Source organism: Callithrix jacchus, chromosome 6 (assembly GCF_049354715.1).
Source record: "Callithrix jacchus isolate 240 chromosome 6, calJac240_pri, whole genome shotgun sequence".
Lineage (NCBI taxonomy): Eukaryota > Metazoa > Chordata > Mammalia > Primates > Cebidae > Callithrix > Callithrix jacchus.
Genome location: NC_133507.1, coordinates 42,349,659 through 42,373,223, shown reverse-complemented (window position 1 = coordinate 42,373,223; position 23,565 = coordinate 42,349,659). Strand labels below are relative to the sequence as shown.

The window sequence follows — 23,565 nt, the reverse complement described above, 5'->3', positions numbered from 1 at the left end:
AAAAAGTAAGGAACTGTACTTCCTTACTAAGGCAAAGAAATCATTAACCACCATTTTAGTCTTCAGTAGTATCTAGAATGTTTATTTTTTTAATTAGTTATTTTTTGCAATATTCTACTCTAATAATTTGATTCCATAACATAGAATAGAAGTTCCTAGGAAGGTTAATGCTTAAAAAAAGGAGGAGGTTTCTAGGAAGGTTAATGCTTAAAGAAAGAAGAGCTTGCTGATTAAATTTTTTTCTTGTATTTTATGAACTAAAACTATATGTATGACATGAAAATGTAAACGTAAAGTTAATTAAGAGGGGATATAAGAGTGTCAAAATAAGCTTTCAAATATAAGAATTGAGGGCTACTTATCCACACTACTTTTTGAAAACCTTTAAAACATTTTCTAAATAATGCACATCCATTGATAAAAATATGAGAAAACCAGACCTACCTAAATCTCACCACTCAGGAAACCAATAGCCATAGGATATACTTTTGTGTGTATTTGTCATGTACCTTGTGGCCTGTGTATATTCCGTGTGTGTGTGTGTGTGTGTGTGTGTGTGTGTGTGTGTGAATAAATACACAAAATACACAAGTTATTATTTACTCTGTCTCTGATTCTGTTGGGCATTCTTTTGTTTTACTATTATGATAAAACTTTGAACGTGCTTATTAGTCTTAGTTCATTTACAAAATGGTTTTTTTAGTTAATTTTTAAAAATTAAATTTAGAAGTCAAAGGAATGTGTGTTTCAGGACTTCTGATTCATATTTGCCAAATAGGAAAATATTGACAATCTTTGAACCAAATTTGATACTGTCTTTCTTTGTCTGACAGGTGAAACATATATCTTGTTTTAATTTACATTTCTCTCATTTCTGGTAAGCTTGAGTCTTTTTTCATATGCTTATTAGCTCTTTCTGGGTATTTAAATTTTGTTTTCTATTACCCATTTTTATTCTTGGTCTATTACTCTTCTAACACATCTGTTTTTAATGTCGAAAAAGTCTTTATTATATACATACATTTCTGTTCAATGTTGCAGCTACTTTTCCTCCTGACACATTTGTCATTTTTAAAAACAGCTTTATTGACATGTAATTTACCACAACATTGACCTGTTTTAGGTGTATAATTCAATGAATTTTACCGTATTTATAGAGTTTTATAGCATTACTACAGTCTAATTCCAGAGCATCTCCATTACCCTAAAAAGAAATGTGACCAACATCAATCTCTCCTCATTTGTGCCTCCAGCCCTAAGCAGCTATTAATTTACTTTCTGTGTCTACATATATTTGGCTTTGGATATTTTATATAACTAGAATTATGTGATACATAGTCTTTTATATTGTAGCATGTATTAGTGCTGCATTCCATTTTTATTGCCTAACAGTATTCAACTGAATGAATAAACATTTTTTTATATCAGTAGGTACACATTTGAGTGTTTTCCTCTTCTTGGCTATTGTGAATATTCATGCGCTATGAACATTCATGTGCAAATCTTTGTATGGACATATGTTTTCCTTTCTCTTGGAGAGAAGTCTAGGAGTAGAATTGCTGCGTCACATGGTAATCTATATTTACCTTTTTTGAAACTGTCAAACTATTTTCAAAAGTGGCTGCACCATTTTACATTTCTATTAGTAATGTATGAGGGTTTCATTGTCTCCATATCCTTATTGACACTCATATTCTGTCCTTTTTATATTATAATAACCATCCTGATGAGTATGAAGCCATATTTTATTGTGGTTTTGGTTTGCATTTGCCTGATAATGGATAATGTTGAATATCTTTTCTTGTGCTTGCTAGCTGTTTCTTCTTTGGAGAAACATCTATTCAAATTGTTTGCTCATTTTTAATTTGGTTGTTTTATTGAGTTGTAGAAGGTTTTCTTTTTCATATTATTCTGTATACAAGTTTTTTATCCTGTATTTGATAAGTAATTTCCTCAATTTTTGGGTTGTCTTTTCACTTTTTAAGTACAACAGTTTTTAATTTTAATTGGCTAATATATCTACTCTTTTATCACTTATGCTTTTGGTTTTCTAAATCATTGCCTAACCCGAGTTCATGAAGATTTTTTTCCTTATTTTCTTCTATGAGTTTTATAGTTTTAGCTCTTACATTTAAAAATTCCTGTAATCTATTTTGAGTTAATATTTTGGTACGGTTTGAGGTAGGGTTCCAAATTAATTCTTTTGTGTATGAGTATCCAGTTCTCCCAGCACCGTTAGTTGAAAAGACTATTTCTTTGCCACTGAATTTGCTTTGCATCTTTGTCAAAATCAGTTGACTGTGAATGTAAAGATTACTTTGGTGTTAAAAAGTGCTACTATTTATGTATGACTAAAAATGCTAAAAATGTCACCATTATAAATATGTCACCATTGACTATTGTACACATTCAGATTTTAGGCATGTTAGTATCTGAATATTTGCAGCTCTGAATCAATGAAATGTATTATTTCAAAGTAACATTGAGTTACAAATAAGTGTATGATAACAGTAGTTGTCTGACCTCTAAATTATTTTCTCCCAAATTTTCCTTATGGCTCTCTGAAAATATTTTATATAATTATGTATTACTTTTTTCCATGAGGAACAAAGACTTATCTGTCTCACTTAATGGTATATTACTAGCATTTAGACATTGGAGGTACCCATGATTTATTTAAATAAATAATTGGATGCTCAAAGAGTTCTTCCACTAACCTGCCAATTTTTACATAATAAATAAGTATGCTTTATTGGAAGATTTTTTTTTCAAGCAAATTTGTTACAGGAAGTGCAGCTAAACAGAAGTGATGTTTGAAGTAAAAAGCTGCTCACAAAAATCTGTGAATTGTCTATTCTATTAAAGGGTGAATAGAGGGTGGCATTGTTTTAATAGCCTTTTTTTCTTGTTACTTTTTTTTTAAGCAAAAAATAAGTTATTTAAGGACCTGAATTATGTCATTATTCACACAAGTCATAGTAATGATTAGGAACCAATGACTAAAATCACATTTAGTTTCGAAATGGAAGTTTGCTGTCTTGCTTTTCTAAGGCTTTAGCATTCTTGTTCACTTTGGCCTTTTCATGAAAAGGTGACATAATCTTGTTCCAAGGGATATTCTTTTGGCATGAAAAGAAGAAACACAACATTTTACTTGGGATAAGAAGGTAATTGTATTTTAAAAATAAGCATTGCCCGTAATTGTCAAGCAAGTTGAATCCCAAATGTGTTGACAATGCCTTTGGAAACACCAGGGAAAAGTGTTGGCTTCTACTAAAGGGTAGAGTTGAAAGCTACGACAATCTGCTTTTCTTGTTTGCCTCTGTCCTCAAGCATGCAGTCATTGGGAGTTTGATAAAATGCAAATGACATGTTTCAAAACCTGGAAAAGTAGACATGAAATTTGCAAGTCTCTGGTGATTTACTTGCTTATTAACTTCAAGTTTCTCTACCAAAGTTTTCCTCTGTATTTTTGAAAGTGATAGTATAGAGCCTTATGTTAATTTATATAATGCAGAGCAATTTCTTCTCAACTTGAGATTTAAAGATTATTAAATAAAAATATTGAATATTTAGGTTATTTTAATAAATACTTTTATTTATTTAGATAATTAAATAAAAATATTTATTGTGTGAGATAGTCTTTTTTCTTTTTTATTTATCTGGGTGAACAGAGCTAATCTTCCAATGTGTTTTGTGATTATGGACAGAAATCTTTGTATTCTTGGCTGCTGCCTTAGGAAGCATTTCTTCTAGCCCTTGAGTTTCTGTAGTTGTCTGTGTCTTATTTCTTTTTCAAGTGTGTCAGAATAGTCCAGGCCATCTAAGGGGATCCAACATCATCCTAAATACTGACTTCAGGGCTGTGATTCAGAATATTTACTTCACTCATATGCCCCAGAATAACTGCCAGTTTCAGCCAGGTCATGAATGAACTTCTTGTCAGTTTATGTGGCGAGCAGGCTTTCTTTTGCTTTCTCTTCCCCCACTCTGTTTACACTTCCTTTGGGTGAAACTTTTATGTCATATTGAATTAAGGATTTTAAGACTTGGTCTCCAGAAAAACAATTTAGATTGGTAAAGAAAAACTTCCTAATGAGCAAACTTCCTAAAAAGATGGTAATTTGAGATTGTAATTCTGTTGCAGCTGAAGGCATTGAAAGCAGTGGATGATGTTTTTCTTTTTAAAGATCATTAACTAAGTTTTGGGTGCCAGTGTATGCCAATGCATTATATCCAGTTATACTGGACTACTTTGATTTCCAAAATGATAGGTCAAGTTTGTATTGATTTTGCATGAATTTTCTATCTTAAGGCTGATGTCCACAAAGACAGATATCCATAATTGTTATGCCAAGGGATGTTTTTGATACTTTTTAAAAAAAATAGGAAACAGAACATGGTAGCTGTGCAAGCCTAAGCTGCTTGAGAGGACCCAGGAGCATCTTGTGCTACCATTTACATCTACAAATTTAAAGAGAAGTAACGTTAGTTAAGAAAAGCGTTTATGGAGGTAAATTTTCAAAGTGGTAGGGAGAGAGTGGATAACCATTAACAAAAGAGAAACTTCACTTTTCAGGAATATAATAATTGAGAAAAAGTTACATAGCATAGAATGCAATTCAAAAATTCCATAAAGCCCATTCTTAGCATGGCATAAAGGCTCTTGACAAAAGTGAGAATGTATATTAATACAGCTACTATGGAGTACAGTGCAGAAGTTCTTCAAAAACTACAAATGGAGGTACCATATGATCTGGCAATCCCACTTTCAGGCATTTAACTAAAGGAAAGAAAATCTGTATATCAAAGAGACATCTGTGCCCCCATATTTATTGGAACACTATTCATAGTCACCAAGATACAGAATCAATTCAGGTGTCTAACAACAGATAAATAGGTAAAGAGAAAATGGTGTGTGTATGTGTGTATACATATATCTACATATATCTACATATATATGGGGTATGTGTATTTGTATTCCTGTGTGTGTTCAGGAATATGCATATATGTATACACAATGGAAAAATGTGATGTGTGTGCATGTGTGTGTTCAGCCATAAAAAGAATGAAATCTGTCATTTATGGCAACATGGATGGAACTGGATATTATGTTAAATGAAATAAGCCAGGAACAGAAAATTAAACACTGCATGTTTTCACTATATGTAGAAGCTAAGAAAAGTTGATCTCATAGAAGTAAAATGCAGAAGAATACTAGAGGCTGGGAAAGGTAGGGAGATTGGGAAAATAAAATTTGTTTAAGGACATGAAATTACAGCTAGATAGGAGGAGTAAATTCTGGTGTTCTCTACCATTGTGGGATTATTATAGTTAAAAATAATGTATTATCTAATTTCAAATAGGTAGAAAAAAGATATTAAATGTTCCCAACACAAAAAAGTGCTAAATTTCAAGATAAACATGCATATTACCCTGAACTGATAAGTATACATTATATGTATTGAACATAACTATGTACCCCATGAATATGTAAAAGTATATATCAATTAAGAAAAAAAGACTCTTCACTGTGCAGGGTGGCTCATGCCTGTGATCTCAGCACTTTGAGAGGCTGAGGTGGGCAGATCACCTGAGGTCAGGAGTTCAAGACCAGCCTGGCTAACATGGTGAAACCCTGTCTCTACTGAAAGTACAAAAAATTAGCCAGGTATGGTAGTGTGCACCTGTAATCTCAGCTACTCTGGAGGCTGAGACAGGAGAATTGATTGAACCCAGGAGGCGGAGGTTGCAGTGAGCTGAGATCGCGCCACTGCACTCCAGCCTGAATGACAGAGCAAGACTCCATCTCAAAAAAAAAGAAAAAGAAAAAAAGGCTCTTGATAACAACTGCCTTCCTGACCATTCTCTCTAGTTAAGCAGCTCACAGTTCTCTTTAAAAATTCAGGATTATCCAATCTTTCATCTCTTTGCACAAGATTTTTCTCTTGCCCTAGAAAACATTCCCTCACTTGCACTGTGCCCCTCACTTTCCTATAACTCTTTATGGGTTCTTGTACTATTTTCCACCATAATTGCTTATTCCTATTATTATCTCTTGTGTTAGACAAATGTTTCCATAAGAGGCAGACTGTCATTTCACAATGGGTTGTGAATAGACAAACGCACCTCAATTTTCAGTTAGGATTTGAATCCATAGTGGAGGGAATAAAGTTTCTAGGCAACAGGACCTTGGGCACAAATGCCTGCAGATGGGAATAAGTATGAGTTGTTTCAGAGACTGGGGACGAAGGATAAGAGAACTCTTGCACTTAAAAATAAGTATATCATCCTAGCACTTTGGGAGATTTGACCTCCTTGAGCCCAGGAGGTCAAGACTAGCCTAGACAACATGATGGAACCCTGTTTCTACAGAAAATACAAAATTAGCCAAGCATGGTAGCATGCACCTGTAGACCCAGCTGCCCTGGAGGCTGAGGTGGGAGGATTGTTTGAGCCCAGGAGGTTGAGGCTGCCATGAGCAGTGATCACACTACTGCAATCCCAAAATAGAAATATTCCTAAATTTGAAATTGAGGGAGATATGGAGATTGATTAAAAAGGTATTCTATGGCTGTATAATGGGATACTACACAACAATGAAAATGATACCATAGGTCTGCCTTTATAAGTGGCATATTAAGGGGGGAAACGTACATATATTTATATAATAATTTAATGTTATCTTAAATATTGACTTAATATCTTTTTTACACATGAAAGGACATGCATGTATTTATGAAACAAGTCTTTAGAATAGATACTAATGTGTTAACAGAGATAATTTCTTTATAGTGGGGTTTAGTATTTAGATTTATCTTTATTTACAGCTTTGTTTAATGTTTTAGTTTGTTTTGCAATGAGTAAGGCTTTTATAATTAAAGTAAATACATTAAGTGTTAAAAAGGAAAGAAGGTACCATTGGTCTTGTGCATATGTTTTGTACTTGTTGATTGCTATGTTTTAAAAAATTATTTTGAAAATTGTTAAACCTATAGAAAATTTGAATTTCACTAATACAAAGAACACCAAACAATACACTGTTACTTAGCTTCACCCATTGCTACAGACATTCTTACACTTACCCCTAAATAGTGCAGCATGCGTCTCATATAAACTAGGACATTTTCTCATATAACTACAATACAGTCATCACATATTAGAAATGAATCATTATGAATAATGTAATATTAATAGTAATGTAATTATTGCTGAATTATACATTATTACTGTTACGTACTCTGCAGTTCACAATTCAAATTTCCACAATTATTTTGATAAATTCCTCTGTAACTTTGAAAAAAAATTATTTGGGCACAAAATTCAATCAAAATTCATCTTGCATTTGGTCACTATGTCTTATTGGTCTCTTTCAATCTAGAAGTGTTTTCTGCTCTTTTTGTCTTTCATGATGTTGACATTTTTGAGGACTCTATCTCGTGTGTCGTGTAGGCAGGTATACTTGTATTGGTAAGAATATAGTGATGTTTGGTCTGTCCCAATGCAACATTTTATTTTTAACATTGGAGTTTTAGTGTACAGAAATAATTTTCCCAGTAGTGAGGACTGAAGTAATAAAAATAAATGTTTGAGTATAGTGTGTCATATTGAACTCTTTTTTCTACCAACCAAATCAAGCCTCCTGGATTCTCACTCTTGCATTGTTATGTCATAGGCACACATCTCAGTCTTGTCTTTTATACCATTTTACACAAAGGTGTTTCATAGCCTTCAATTTTCATAAATATCTTTATGCCACAAAAAGAATGTCTGGGAATAGGTGACCATAAGTATTTGTTTAATAGTTAATTATCTAAGAGTTGAGCAACTGGAAAACTTTACCGACAATTGCTTTTTCATTCATGTGTATTATAATTAATGGGGCCAATAATAACACTTAGACACTTCTCGGTCATTATGTATTCTATATTTCTGATTAGTTGAAAGTCTCTAATATGTATAAAGTGTATATGAGAAAAATAATCACTAGAGTATTTGATTAATCAAAGGTGTACTATTTCTCAACCTGTCTGGATAGAAATAAACTGTTACATTTATTTCTAATAATAATTTTGTATCTTACCTCTCACAATATTCTATTTTAGGTGATAGAAATTATGCCAAGGATGATCCATTGGAATTTAAGTCCCATCAGTGGTTTGGAGCATCTGTGAGGTCAAAACAGGATAAAATTTTGGTAAGTATTCTGGATATTTACTCACAGGTGAGTTTAGTCCGTTTATGTGAAGACACAGGAGATTTTATGTTTTCAGGCAGATAGTAAAATTCAGTGCTCAAGGGTGCTGCAGTGTGTAACAACATAAGATAGCTCATATCAAAGGCCACTCTATCCAGGGAGGCCATCTCTGTTGCCCTTCTGAACAAGTTTTCTCTCTCATTCCTACATTGTTTTACCTGCCCCACTTGATAGTTCCCATCAGTTTATTTCCACCCAGCCAATTATAGGAAGTGTGGCTTTGGTTGACAAATGCTTAGTACTTCCTCTCTTTGGAAAATACAACATGATGTTGAAGTAGGATACAGAACAAAGAAAAAAAAATTACATCCTGCCTTCACCTCATCTCCCTCTATGCCCTGGCCATTCCTCTGCTCCTCTTCTCAGACACTTTCTGAAATGCTTTCTATGGTAGCCATCCTAGTTCTTCACATTCCCTTTCCTACGTCACCACTGACTTTCAGGTCACTGAAATCCACTAGCATTTATACGTATCTACATACATACATATCATAATGTTCTGCTTTTTCTGCCGGTATCTCTTTTTATCTTTCTTGCATTCTCAGTATTATTCAGAATGGTTAACAACCCTTCTTTTTTAAGTAAATTGTTCTCTTGATTCCTGTGACCTGTATTTTCCTGGTTTTTCTCCTATTTTACTGTCTGCTCTTTTGTAGTCTCCTTTAATGGCTCTTCTTCTGTAAAATTTCCAAATATTGGAGAGTCCTTGATCTCTATTTGGCCCCCTTTGCTTCCTTTAGCTACAACTTTTACCTCGAGGTTCCTAGCCTATCTCATGGCTGTAAGTATAATGCCCAAATCTGTACCTCTAGCTTTTAATTCTCTCTGGATCCTTAAAGGCCTATTTCCAGACTATGCTTTGGCTTCCAAATGAACATGGACAAAACAGGACTCTTCTGTCCTTCCATCAAAGAAGAGAAGCAAATAAAAATCTATTATTGTATATATCTTTCCCAATTTATTTGGAAGCATGGCTTTCCGCCCTGTTCACTAGTGAGCGCTCACAATCTGCCTCAAAAATATATCTCACATTTATTAGTAGATCTTCGTGTCTGCTATTTCTACTCTGCAACAAGCCACCATCATTACCCCCTTGAACCAGTGCAATGGCTCTTCCCATCCTGCTGCTGCTTCTCTTACCCTAACTGCAAGAAGGACCAGTGTGAACCAGAACATTTTACCTTCTTGATTAAAACAGTCAAGTGGCTTTCTATCACTCTCTGAATACGTATGTCAGGCTCATCCTGGCTTAAAAACATCTCCCAAAACAAGTCACTGGCTATGTCTTCAGCCTCCTCTCATTCTGTCTTACCTACTAAAGCCACACTTGTCTTTAATGCTTTCACATTCCAAGTCATTTTAGTTAGTACCTTAGTGTTTCTGTTCCCTCTGCTTGTGTTAGTTGTCTTTATGATTTATACTTGGCTAGCCCGTTGTCATTCAGATTTCAGATTTAATTTAATTTTCTCAGAGAGCCCTCACCCTATTTTAATTACTTACATAGTATTTATTATTGCCTTTATTTTTTCATCTAATTATGCTGCAGAGGGAAGGATTTGTATAGGAGGTGAAGTTTCAGCAGGACTTGTAAGGATGTGCCACATTTCAGCAGTTGGAGCTAAAGGATGGGGTTGAGAATGGGGATATTCTACGCAGAAAGAGGCACAAAGAAGCAGGAGTAAACAATGGGAGCAAGGCACCCACTCTGGGGCATCAAGTACATGTAGAGAAGTAGCCACTATGACCTACTTTTACTGTTTTCAGGGTACATATAGAATAAGTCACTGTTGATGTTCTGCAGTGCTTATGTTAGCACTTTGCTTCAAAAAGTATTATAGAAAATCAATTAAGCCTTTTTCACTGAGTGAATTGTTACACATTTGGTAGATTACTGTGCTGTTAAAGCATTCATTACTGCTCCATGTGGTATTAAAATCTAGAACGCTGAAAACAAAAAGGTCACAGTTTATTTGGAAAGTAAAGAAAATAAGCACTGCACATTTTTTTACTCTCTTCATAAATTATTTGCTGTATAATTTACCGGGTATATTCCACATCCATGAGTGTTAATTAGTTCAAAAGCTAATTAGGTCTCAACCTTTAGCATAGTATATTATGTAAAGAAATATACTACGTGAAATAACTATTTTGCTATTTTGAAAAAAAAAATACATTCCTGCCTGGGCAACAGACTGAGACCCCATCTCAAAAAAGAGAAAGTGATGTTATATTCTGAAATAGTATAGAGCATCTGAAACACTAAATTTTTAGAAATTTAGTGTTTCTAATGGACCAATCCTTTGATTTTAGGCCTGTGCCCCATTGTACCATTGGAGGACAGAGATGAAACAGGAGCGAGAGCCTGTTGGAACATGCTTTCTTCAAGATGGAACAAAGACTGTTGAGTATGCTCCTTGCAGATCGCGTATGTACAGGATATTGTACCAGCTTTTAAGAAGGGGACGGGCAGCCTAGTTTGTTAAAAATGTGCATGTATGTGTGTGTGTGTGTGTGTGTGTGTGTGTGTGTGTGTGTGTGATTGAAACATGTAGACGTACTATTATGATGAGAACAAAATGAAAACAATCCTACTAATGTAAAGAGATTACAAATGTGAAGTGTGAAGTAAACAGGTTTGCTTTTTCTAAGAACTCATTTTCATCTTTCTTTGTTAGTATAGTAATAATTACTATCTGATTTTGAGAACCTATATTTTTAATTACTAATAGTCAAAAGATGCTCAGTTCAGTGGCTCAAGCCTGTAATCCCAGCACTTTGGGAGGCTGAGACAGGAGGATCACGAGGTCAAGAGACCGAGACCATCCTGGTCAACATGGTGAAACCCCGTCTCTACTAAAAATACAAAAAATTAGCTGGGCATGGTGGCGCGTGCCTGTAATACCAGCTACTCAGGAGGCTGAGGCAGGAGAATTGCCTGAACCCAGGAGGCAGAGGTTGCGGTGAGCCGAGATAACGCCATTGCACTCCAGCCTGGATAACAAGAGCGAAACTCCGTCTCAAAAAAAAAAAAAGATGCTCAGTAGGTTTGGGTCAGACCTGGGTACCTGCATTTTTGACAGACTCTGCAAGGCAGTTCTGATAGATACCAAAGTTTGAGAACTCCTGCTTTATATTAATAATGATATTGAAATAAAAAATATTATGCCTTAAAGAGCCAAAGTTTATATTGAAAGATGAACACTGAACTCAGGAGCCTTGACTCTGAATTTTCCTGCTCTTAGTTAGGATTTCTTTGTAAACCTGCTACCAAGCCCACCCCTTTTTGGTGATCCAGAGGATTTTATGCTCTTCACTAATATTACTTGAAATTCCAAAACAAATTAATATCATGGCTAAAAATGACTTCAGGCACTTATAAATTTGATTATGCTTTTCCAAAGTCTGTACATCCTCTTCTCATTGGAGATTCCAATCCTTTTGTGCCCCGCTACCCTTTGTTGAATTGGCTACTACTCCAGATCTTCCTTGTACCAGAAGCATAAAAACAGATTACTGAAATGCAGTATAGTGTTTATACCTGAGCCCTTAGGCCATTATTTTTTATGTTCCACTGCTCACCACATAGTTTAGTAGAGAGAATTAGTAACAAAAGCACAACATGTAAGACTGTTACAACATTTTTTTTTAATCCCTGTTAGGTGACATGTGACACCAGGTCAAAGGGACTCTTCTGTCCTCCGTATTCTAAGTAATTGAACCTATGGGAAACTGCAGATTATTTCAGTAAACACTTATTTTCTTAGCCCAACACTTTGATCCTACATGTTGTAAGTGGGAAGTGAACATTAAAAGAATGATGCCCACTCAGATCGGTATTGTGTGTTAGGAAAGAGAAGAAATTAGGTTAGAATATACTGCACAGGATGGGGGAAATTGAGGCTTTATCCTCAGTGCTTAGATGCCATCTTTATGTTGGTATTTTGGCTATGGTACTGTCATCTTTGGTGGTATGTAGAGAATCTGAAGACCAAACTTGTATTTTTAATTTCTATGTTATAAAAATATTCCCATTTGAGAAGATAATTTTATAGCTATGAAGAATGAGCTAACCCTTGTGTGCCAGGTTTGTTACTTACTATGTGGTGTACACACATACACGATACACCCTTATTTTCATTTGATGCATGTGGGAACTGAGATTCACGCAGTTAAAGCAGTTTTATTTCCACATCTTATGGTACTGAATGGTCAAATGAGGATTTAAACCCGTTTGTCTATTCCAAAGGAATCTTTCCTCTACATTATTCACAGTAGAAAATGCTTTCTATTTCAATTGCTTCTGTATTAAGCACAGCTTTTCTGCAAAGAATACATCCTGCTTTCATGACCCAGGTTTGGATAATTCCTGATATATGAGAATACATGGAAATCTCCTGAAAACATACATTCTAAGATGAACAACAGGGTTATTCACATAATGCTTTTATTTGGTTTAGGCACAGAAATGATAAAGTCATTTAAAGCCATATTTTCTAAGATATTTAACATCCAAATCAGGTGAACGAACTCTGGCTTCTGGGCCTCTTTTTGTGAATAAAGTTTTATTGGCATACAGCCACATGCATTTTTTTATGTGTCATCTATAATGGTCTAGTAGAGTTGTGAGAGTTGAGTTGTTGCCACACTATGTGGCTTCTGGGCCTAAAATATTTATTGCTTGGCTTTTTACAGAAAAGGTTTGCTAAACCCTGATCTAAGTAATAATTCCTCAAATCTTAGGACAAGCTTAAAGAACAATCTCAAAAAAAAGAAAAAGCAAAGTGCATGCCTTTGTTTCTAATAGGCCTAGCGCTTTCAGTAACCCTTGATTATTGTACATGCTTTTTGATTCAACCTTTGAAATACTAAGCCACGTATTATAGGCCTAAATTATGAGGGACATCTTGTTCAGAAAAGATGACTCAGGATTGGAAGTCTGAGAACCTGGGTTCTATGCTGACTTCTGCTGACAATCCACCTGTAACTGTGGGTAATTCACCTAACCACTCTGGGCCTTTGTTTCATCATTGGTAAAACAATAATTCTCAAAAAAAACCTTCAGAGGTATAAATTTAGTATTTTTACCTGTATTATGCTTAAGTAAATTACGCAAACCAATCATTGGTTTTACGAGGTGATGCCAGTTTTGTAGGGCTACACTGCTAATTTCTTAACAACTTTGCTTTTCTTGGTGGCAGATTTTTGGTTGTTTTATTTGTTTGCTTTTGGGTTTATTTTTATTTTTTGGTGGTTAGTTAGTTTGGTTAGTTGGTTTGTTCTGTTTTTAACCTGACTTATATAGACACCCTGGACAAGGAACTTCACTGTCTGTCACTAACTTACCTTATTACTGATTACATTTGCTTTCAGCTTTTCATAACTGCATGACAAAACCTCACATCTTGGGAAAGCCATAAAGAACAACCTCAAAAACAAAAAAGCACAGTTACTTAGGAAATTAAGTATGACCATTGCAAACCAGCTAGTACCTTAAAGTATGGACCTGACCCCAGGCATGTCTACACCACTACACTGCACTGTCTTAAATCAACGATATGCTTATCATTTCCTGAGTAATGACAAAGGGCATTATGCAGTAGACCAGATATTCTTCTGTTTTAAATTGCCTGAGCCATGAATCATATGATGTGAATACCCTTTCCACTCCATGCTCAAATTGAATCTTTTGTTCCTTCTCTCCGCTCTCTGATGCTAATATTATTTGAACATAGGTTTTTCTCAGCAATGATTTCTAGTTGGCTTTTCCTTTCCCTTTGTCATTACTCAGGGAATGATAAATATATTATTGATTTGAGCCAATAATCAATTGTCTCAAATTGATTCATGTCCTACTTTCTATTTACTAGCTTGTTGGCCATGGTCAGGTTACCTAGTTTCCCTAAGCATCAGTTTCTTTAATGTCATGTAAGATGCTTTATCATAATACCTGACTCACAGTAAGGGCTTAATAAACCCTAGCTGATTGTACTGTCAGAATCAATAATATTACTATTCGTAATATCATTACCAGACTTAACAAATGGGAGAAGTATTAACCATCTGCAGGTATAAGTACCAGAACCTGTACCAAAATAGGTTATTTTAAATATGAAAGTCTTTAATTTGGCAGAAGCCCTCAGTTTAATATATTCCTGTTAAGAAAATTTTAAGGAACAGTCATGCTTTTTAGTGGGATACTCTGGGAAACCAAATAAAGTGGATAATTGTACAGTATGATAATCAAAACAAGAATGTCTTTATAGATAGTTTGAAATAGTTCCCCAGATGCAACTTGAATAAAGGAAATAAATAGCTGACTTGCTCTAACTTGAGGTTAGAGCAGAATTCCTTAGTCTGATTCATTAGTTGCTGGAAACCCCAGCCCCACATTTTCCCACTCCCTCTTGGTTAGAAAAATTTACATTGGTTTAGCATTATACTGTTGAGGCCATTTTCTTTCAAAAAAAAAAACTTTAGAAAAATTTAGATATTAAGTGTGTAATCTTGGGGCAGTTTCCATGATTCAAAATTGAGTTCAAAATTTCTGATGGGATTATTTGGCAGAAGTTCTTACAAGTTTGTCCTTATGACTGAAAACAGATTTTTTTGCTTCCTGTATTTGGGTGGCAAATATAGTAACAATACAACTTTTTATGTGTTTGTAACATTGGCCACAATAAGTCTTTGATAACTGAAGGATAGTGTTTTCCATTGTTCTCTGTTATCCTCAAAGTAAACTAAGGGGGAAGTGTTCAGATTCATCCTTACATGTTCTAAGTACCACATTGCTCGTGATTAAAATTAATTTAAATTAATCGTCTAATTGTTCAGAATTAGCCCCTTTCTGTGAGAACTACTTAAAAGGGAGCAACTATAAAAGAGTAAAACTATTGAGCCTGCTGTGGTTGGAAAATACTTGAAAGGGTCTTAAAGATGGTTACTTTAATTAGATCTCCACACTAAACATGTAAAGATAGTTTTGTATTTTACTTTTTGAAGAACATTACGTTCTGGTCTGTCCATTTTCTGAAATTCTGAGCTATGTTATTCATCTTTATTGTTGGCTATAAAATGTATGTATAGGACATGCATGCTTTAGAAGTGTATGTATCTCTTTGCTGCTATTTATAATAACATAGGTCTTTGCAGAGAACTGGCAACCTTAGTGTAATAGGAAGAAAGAGGAATTTCAGATTGGAATTTTTAACTTGCAGATCACAACTTGTTAGTGTTTTATGAAATCAGTGTAGTGGGTTACAATAGAATGAAATAAAATGGAAGATATTAGAATGTATTCTATATAATAAAAATATTGTTTCATGAGATTTTACGTTGTATCTGTATGTTTTATACACACAGTATATGTTGAGTTGTGATATAAACTATAATCTTTTTGTGGATTGTGGTCAAAAAATGAAATGTATCATTTTAGTTGTTTTTTTTGTTGTTGTTGTCTCTGGTGACTGGTCCAGGTATTTAATCTATGTTTCCATATCTGAGTAAATGGTGCTGATAAACAGGCATACTAACTTTCTTGGAATGTGATAATAACCAAGTGCCCGAGTGAATGACCACTCTCAGAAACTAGTACATTATCTTGTGATTGTAGTGATATCAGGTTTTCTCATGTTTTGTTTTGTGTTATTTGTTTTTGGGTTTTTGTATATTTCCAATCTTTTTATTTTAGAAGATATTGATGCTGATGGACAGGGATTTTGTCAAGGAGGATTCAGCATTGATTTTACTAAAGTAAGTTCTCATTTAAGACTGAATGAGATTCAGATCTACCTTATTGATTAAACTGTGGTTAAAAATAAGCTGGCCAATACCTCAGCTCCTTTACAGCTGTTACCTCTTTAATGAAAACAGTTAATAAAACGATCCATTTATTTTGACATTCTTTGTCTTATATTATTCCCTCCCTAGTAAACATTGCTTATTTGAAATAGGGAGACATCCCCCATCACTCTGGGAATGGAGGAAAGTAGACAATCTCCTCAGTAAATGATAGGTAACTATTATGACTTAATATTAAAATTTCCAGTTATATGAATTTACAGCATATTAAAGTTTTCTATTTTTAATTGAAATTGTTTTTCTTACAAAAGCTATCAATGGGAGCTTTATTACAAAATTAGAGTTACATAAAAGCTGAGAAACATGGATGTTTGCCATCTATTATGTGCCTGTAAGCACTAAGTGAAGCTGACAGTATGTAATAATTGTAAGAAATCTCATAGCAGCACTCTATGTATTTTTAACTAAGTTAATATTCTCTTCAGAGTTGTATTTTTAATTTGTTTTTTGAAAATAAGAATTCCATTTGAATTTTCAAAGGTAAATTTTCTGAAGTACTTTACTTTCTTTTGTGTGTTTGTTTATTTTGGTGGGGGGGAGTATGCATATTTGAATATCAAATTGAGAATATTCCTTCTAGAGAAGTCTAAAATAATATATTGATTGATTATATGGAGACCTTCCTTAGAAAGCTTGTATGTAGACTTTCTTAGAAATGTGAGCAAAGAGGAGTTCCTTAAATGTATGAAAACAACTGAAATTGAAATTTTATAATGCAGAAGCACTAATAAAGCATTTTCTTATTTTTAAGAAATTTGTAGGCTGGGTTGTGGTGGCTCATGCCTATAGTCCCAGCACTTTGGGAGGCTGAGGCAGGAGGATCACTTGAGCCCAGGAGACCAGCTTGAGCAACATAGTGGGACATCATCTCTACAAAGAATTAAAAATTAGCCAGGCTTGGTGATATGTGCTTGTATTCCCAACTGTTAAGGAGGCTGAGGCATGAGGATTGCTTGAACTGCAGTGAGTGAGGCTGCACTGAGCCATATTCATGCCACTGCATTCCAGCCTGGGCAAGAGAGCAAGACCCAGTCTGAATTTTTTTTTTTTTTTTTTTTGAGACAGAGTCTCACTCCGTCACCAGGTGCCAGGCTGGAATGCAGTAGCACAACCTCGGCTCACCGTAACCTCCGCCTCCTGGGTTCAAGCAATTCTCCTGCCTCAGCCTTCTGAGTAGCTGGGACTACAGGCATGTGCCACCATGTCCAGCTCATTTTTTGTATTTTTAGTAGAGATGGGGTTTCACCATGTTGGCCAGGATGGTCTCGATCTCTTGACCTCGTGATCTGCCTCCCGTTTTGGCCTCCCAAAGTGCTGGGATTTGAATTTTTTAAAAAAATTATATTTTATCTGTACTTTAATTTTATTAATTTTTTTTTCTAAACCTAGGTATTGATAATTATAGTTAACCTCCTTAGGCAATTTGTTTTTAGTACTCTAAATTCATACTATATTACTCAAAATTTAGAAAGCAAGTAAGCTAAACAAGGAAAGAGAAAGTATATTGATAAATATCAGGTTTAAGCTTGTATGATACATTTCTAAATAGATATTATATATTTTTAAAATATGTAATGTCCATCTTTTCTGTATTTATGCCTATACTACTGTAACCCCAGTAGTATTGTCATACTGTGAAAGTCATTGCTAAATTAGGTGTTCACTTTCTTAAACACATTTCTGAGAAAAGGGTGTCTTTTTAGGGCAGAAAACTTAGAAGTGTCTTTTACATAGCCAAGGCAAAAGATTGTCTGTTGAAAGCTCGGAAGGGCTATGTACATTTGGAGGGAAAAAAAATTTCTTTTCCCCCCAGCAAGAAGAGATTTCTAAAATATTGTGCTCAAGCACAATATAGCTTGGATTAGATACTTTGAGTTAGTTAAATAGAAGAAATAGTAGGCAAGCAGAATTTGTATATGTATAATATACCCTGAACATTTTATTGTTAACTTCACTCTTGTTTAGATCTGAGACACTGAAAATGGCAGAAAATTCTTCAATGATTATATAAAGACAATTTGCTGTATATAGTCACAAATTTAATATATAAAATTAATAAGTGACTTTAAAAAATTGTAACCTGATAATACTTTGCATTAATACCTCATTTCAAATATGTGAAGCAGCCAAGATCCAAAAAAAGTTTTATGTTTTCACATATTAAATGAATATAACTTTTCTTTTTAATTTTATTTTAGAAAAGACACAGTGAAAACCACTGAATATGAGTTAGATGAATTTGAGATTTCTGATTTTGCTTGCTTTAGATTCAATTCGATTCGATTAGACTAGACATAAATCCGGCACTTTGAGAGGCTGAGCTGGAAAAATTGCTTAAAGCCAGGAGTTAGAGACCAGCCTGAGTGAGGGAAGACCTTGTCTCTCCAAAAAAGAAAAAAACAAGTATCGTATTAAATTTTAAAAATGTAATTAACCTGGCAATGATAAAGAAACAATACTGTATTGTTCAGTCATATATATGTATACATATGTATCTTATGTTTTGCATTGATTTCTATTTTGAGAGTTACTTGTTCTTAAATATGTATCTTTTTTGTGTGTGATTTCATCTAGGCTGACAGAGTACTTCTTGGTGGTCCTGGTAGCTTTTATTGGCAAGGTAGGTTAATATTTTTTAAATTACAATTAGTGACTCTGTCACTGGTTCACCTGGCTTACTGTATGCCTATGACATTTTGCAAATTATTTTAAAGAAAGAAATGGAAATACAATTAAAGCATATAAACACTCCATTTTACACAGTGTTTTTAAAAATAATATAACATCTAATACATATTAAATAAGTGTATATTCCTAGAAGAAAATAAAAACTGAATATTTTTAAAGTTAATACATACTTTTATGTTAAGTGTATTTTAAAAGTAAATTAAATTTATTTTTATTGTATGTGATATGTACTTTTACATGTCTGTACTCTAGGGGCCATGACACAATCATTAGGCAGTATGCCAGACTAATCTATATAGGCAAGCTGTGACATTCTTTTTTTTTTTTGAGATGGAGTTTCGCTCTTGTTACCCAGGCTGGAGTGCAATGGCATGATCTGGGCTCACCGCAACCTCCGCCTCCTGGGTTCAGGCAATTCTCCTGCCTCAGCCTCCCGAGTGGCTGGAATTACAGGCACGCGCCACCATGTCCAGCTAATTCTTTGTATCTTTAGTAGAGACGGGGTTTCACCATGTTGACCAGGATGGTCTCGATCTCTTGACCTCGTGATCCACCCGCCTCGGCCTTCCAAAGTGCTGGGATTACAGGCTTGAGCCACCGCGCCCGGCCCAAACTGTGACATTCTAAAAGGTTTTGAAAGTCTTTTGAAGTTGCTCAGTAGGATATTTAAGTGATTTTTTTGAAATTTATTACCGATACTGAGAATGATCTCTTTAAGTGTTTGGGGACTTCTTAAAAATTGAAGATCTTGGCTTGGGTAAAGTAGCTTATGCCTGCACTTTGGGAAGCTGAGGCAGGAGGCTCGCTTGAAGCCAGGAGTTCACAACCTGCCTGGGCAGCAGCAAAGTGAGACCCTGTCTCTACAGAAAAAAAAAAAAAAAAACAGGCATGGTGGCCCATACCTGTAATCTCAGCACTTTGGGAGGCTGAGGTAGGCAGATCTCCTGAGGTCAGGAGTTAAAGACCAGCCAACGTGGTGAAATCCCATCTCTACTAAAAATACAAAAAGTAGCTGAGCATGGTGGTATGGACCTGTAATCCCAGCTACTTGGGAGGCTGAGGCAGGAGAATCGCTTGAACCCAGGAGGAAGAAGTTGTAGTGAGCTGAGATCATATGACTCTACTCCAGTCTAGGCAATAGAGTAACACTGTCTCAAAAATATATATAAAATAAAATAAAATTAGAGGATCTTATTAAGTTTTTAAAAGATATAATTAAACTGGCATTGATAAAAAAGATACATTATTATGTTATTCTTCAGTCTTTCTGGGAGGCCTAATTATATTACCATTTGAACAAATGTACAACAGATTATTGCTGACAATTTCAGAATAGATTAACTAAAACTTTGCTTTCCTTATGTTTCATTTATCATTAGAGATATACAATTATTTATCTCATCTCAACGTGTTTAGTTTCTGCTAAAAAGTGCCATTTATGAGGCAAAATATTATGTATTAGCACTCTGATATTTAAGCATTGTCAATGTTTGGAAGAATTGGAAAACCTTTGATTATATTGATTTGAAAGTTTCAAATTTTACTCTTGCATTCTATTCTATGCTTTCCTAACTTGCTTCTGTGTAGAAAAACCCATGCTTGCTTTTGCCTTGTAGAGAGGGAAGCTAAAGAAAGAGATTTGCTGGAGGATGACAGGATGGAAGGAGAATAAGAAGGAATGAAAAATAGGAATAAGTGAAAAGTTGGAAGGCAAAGGAGGGAATGAAAAAAAGAAAATTCAGAATTCAGGCATTGCAGACAGGGATCAGAATGTGAGACATAGCAAAACTGAAAAATTGGAATTTTTATGGATTATACATCTTTTGGGAAATAAAATGATTCAGAAAAATTTAAATTGAGTTTTACTGTTTTAAAACAAAAAGAGCATATTTAAAGTACATATGAGAAAATGGGGGATATGAATACTTTCTAGTTATATATAGAAATATCGATTTGTTTTTCTTCTTTATTGCTGATTACATCATTCAGTGGAGGGGAAGGAATTATCTGATAAACAGTGCGCATCCCTGGGAACCAAAACTGTCAAGGAAGCTAAATTTTGTGATTCTCAGTTAGGACTACTTGTTAACTCTTTTTAAAAGATACACTGTGAACACAGGAACTTTTCTTTAATGCCTTGGGTATTGCATATATAGGACTTATATTAATAGGAATATGGACATTCCTATTTATCCCAAATTAGGACAGAGAGGTACTATTAATATTAAATATATTAGAATTTTATTATCAGAGGTCTGTAATATATAGCTAAAAGACTCAGTGAAATGGCAGATAGTATTTTTTTTTAATAAGATTAAAATCAGCAAATGTCACCCTGGATAAGTACATTAGAATGAATTTTTCCACAGATTTCAGAATTGTTGCTGTTAGAATGGAGAAAATAATAATGTTTTATTCCAAAAAAACAATGAATTTTCCTCTGTTCCTACATACAAGAAATATTTATTGAATTTCATATTTTCTTGGTACGCTTAAGCCCAGAGAATAAGGTAGTGAACTAGACAGAGAAAGTGTTTCTGCCCTGTAGATTCAATCTCTGTGACTGAACAAATGGGAATGAGACTGAAAATGTTAGCTGTTCCACATTTCTTTCTAAAACAGCAGAAATGATAAGACATTATTTTATCCATATTGTGGAGACAACATTCGATAAACCAGCTAACCTTTCTTGGCATGGAGTGCAAGCTGATTTTTGTGTAGTCATCTAGATTTCTTGTCTGCTTAATAACAAGGTTGTGAACACAAGTGAACTCATCCATTCAGGTTGTTTCCTAAAGATATTTACATTACTAGTTAAAAAATATCAGTGGAACCAATTATTCTGATTATAAAGGTAACCGTATTTAATTGTTTCAGTAAATTTTTCGTGTTTTAATGGATTGGTTGGGTGATAGCCTTTGATTTCATTATTCCATGTATTTAACATTGCTATCTAGTGATTTAAGACAAATCCTGTTTTCTTATATTTTTGTTGTAGAGACTGATTTTTTTAAGTACTAGCTTAAACAGAAATAACTTTAAGAACATCCATTTACAAATTTAGTGTGATCAAGGAGAGTTATGTAAGGCTAACAATTAGAAGTATTATTATCTAATATTTTCTTTCATGCAGGTACCATACATTATCTGCATCATAAAATTCCCATTAGAAGGTTACTTATTACACATATATACATAATTTTTTTAGGTCAGCTTATTTCGGATCAAGTGGCAGAAATCATATCTAAATATGACCCCAACGTTTACAGCATCAAGTATAATAACCAATTAGCAACTCGGACTGCACAAGCTATTTTTGATGACAGTTATTTGGGTAGGTAAAACCAAAATTTACTTACTTTTGGAATTGTGGTGTATTTGTCCTATATCTGCATATGATCTTTTAAGTAGAAAAATATTTTATGCAAAATAGATTAGGATTTTTTAAAACATAAAGAATATAGAATTTCAAATTGTTTATGAGTACTTTGGTTATGTTACATTTCAGTAATTGCAATTGAAGAGAGTGATTATTTGTGCAGTGATAATAATAATAGCTAGCCTTTAAGATATGCTTACTATGTTCTGGGCATTGCTCAAGGCGACTTGGTGAGTATTCACTCATCTAATCCTCACAAGTCAAGCATGCTGTATGATTCTCATTTTGTAGGTGAAAACACCAAGGCACTGAGAGGCAAAATAACTTGCCCAAAGTCACTCACTTGTAACTTGCTGTTCTGACATTCAAATGGAGGCAGTCTAACTCCTCAAATTTATTAAAGTTTTAGTCTTTAGGACTTATTAGCATGTGCTCTCTCTTTAAATTTCTTTCTGATATATTAAAACAAGTAATATATGACAGAAATAGTACTTGCTGACTGAGAGAATTTGTTACTCTTTTTGATGAGTTGTAAATTTGCGGTCTTTAACAGACTTCTTTGTAAAATTAATAAGACAATATTAGTTTTCTAATAAAATGGCCTATTTGAATATTTAACTCAGTTGTTTCATTTAAAATTCATTTATGTATGAGTCTGCTATGACTAGGGGACAAAATATTATGTAATTAAAGGAGTTTCTTGAAAATATTTTCAAGGAACACTTGTTCAGCAGGTCTGTTGAAGATAACTTCCTTGCCCTGATGGTTTCGCTTTTGGTTTCCTGTTCAGGCTACTCTGTGGCTGTCGGAGATTTCAATGGTGATGGCATAGATGGTATGATGCACTTGAACTATATATAATTCTTTAAAAATTAGATTAAGCATTTGAAACATGTGGCATTGAAAATTTTAAGCAGTTTGAGCGACTGAGTGCTGTGGCTCAAGCCTGAATTCTCAGCACTTTGGGAGGCTGAGGCAGGTGGATCCCTTGATCCCTGGAGTTCTAGAACAGTCTGGACAACTTGGCAAAACCCTGCCTCTAGAAAAAAATACAAAAATTTAGCTGGGCATGGTGATGCACACCAGTGTCCCAGCTATTCAGGAGGCTGAGGTGGGAGGATCGCCAGACCCCGGGGAGATTGTGGCTTTAGTGAGCTGCGATCACACCACTGCACTCCAGCCTGGGCAACACAGCTGTGACCCTGTCTCAAAAAAAAAAAAAAAAAAAAAAAAAAATTTTAAACAATTTTAAACCATTGTTATGGAATATAATAGAAGAAATGAGGGAGATGTTAGCACACCGGCAAGAGTTCCGGCTAGGTCTATGCTAAACTTCCACTAGTGGCCGGTGAAATTGAGGTAGCTGCACTTGGCTTCAGTGCCT

General features: G+C 34.5%; 1 protein-coding gene across 2 annotated transcripts in view; it reads left to right on the top strand.

Annotated features, from left to right (window-relative positions):
• Positions 1-23,565, top strand: part of ITGAV (integrin subunit alpha V) — a 90,881-nt gene that overhangs the window by 24,602 nt on the left and 42,714 nt on the right. The window contains exons 3-8 of one of the 2 annotated variants that reach the window (XM_003733200.4): positions 8,106-8,197; positions 10,568-10,682; positions 15,945-16,006; positions 18,689-18,734; positions 22,011-22,136; positions 22,972-23,016. In XM_003733200.4, the coding sequence (XP_003733248.2) occupies positions 8,106-8,197; positions 10,568-10,682; positions 15,945-16,006; positions 18,689-18,734; positions 22,011-22,136; positions 22,972-23,016 (486 nt within the window). The remainder of the gene's footprint in view (positions 1-8,105; positions 8,198-10,567; positions 10,683-15,944; positions 16,007-18,688; positions 18,735-22,010; positions 22,137-22,971; positions 23,017-23,565) is intronic. The other variant, XM_078327191.1, reaches the window with a different exon arrangement.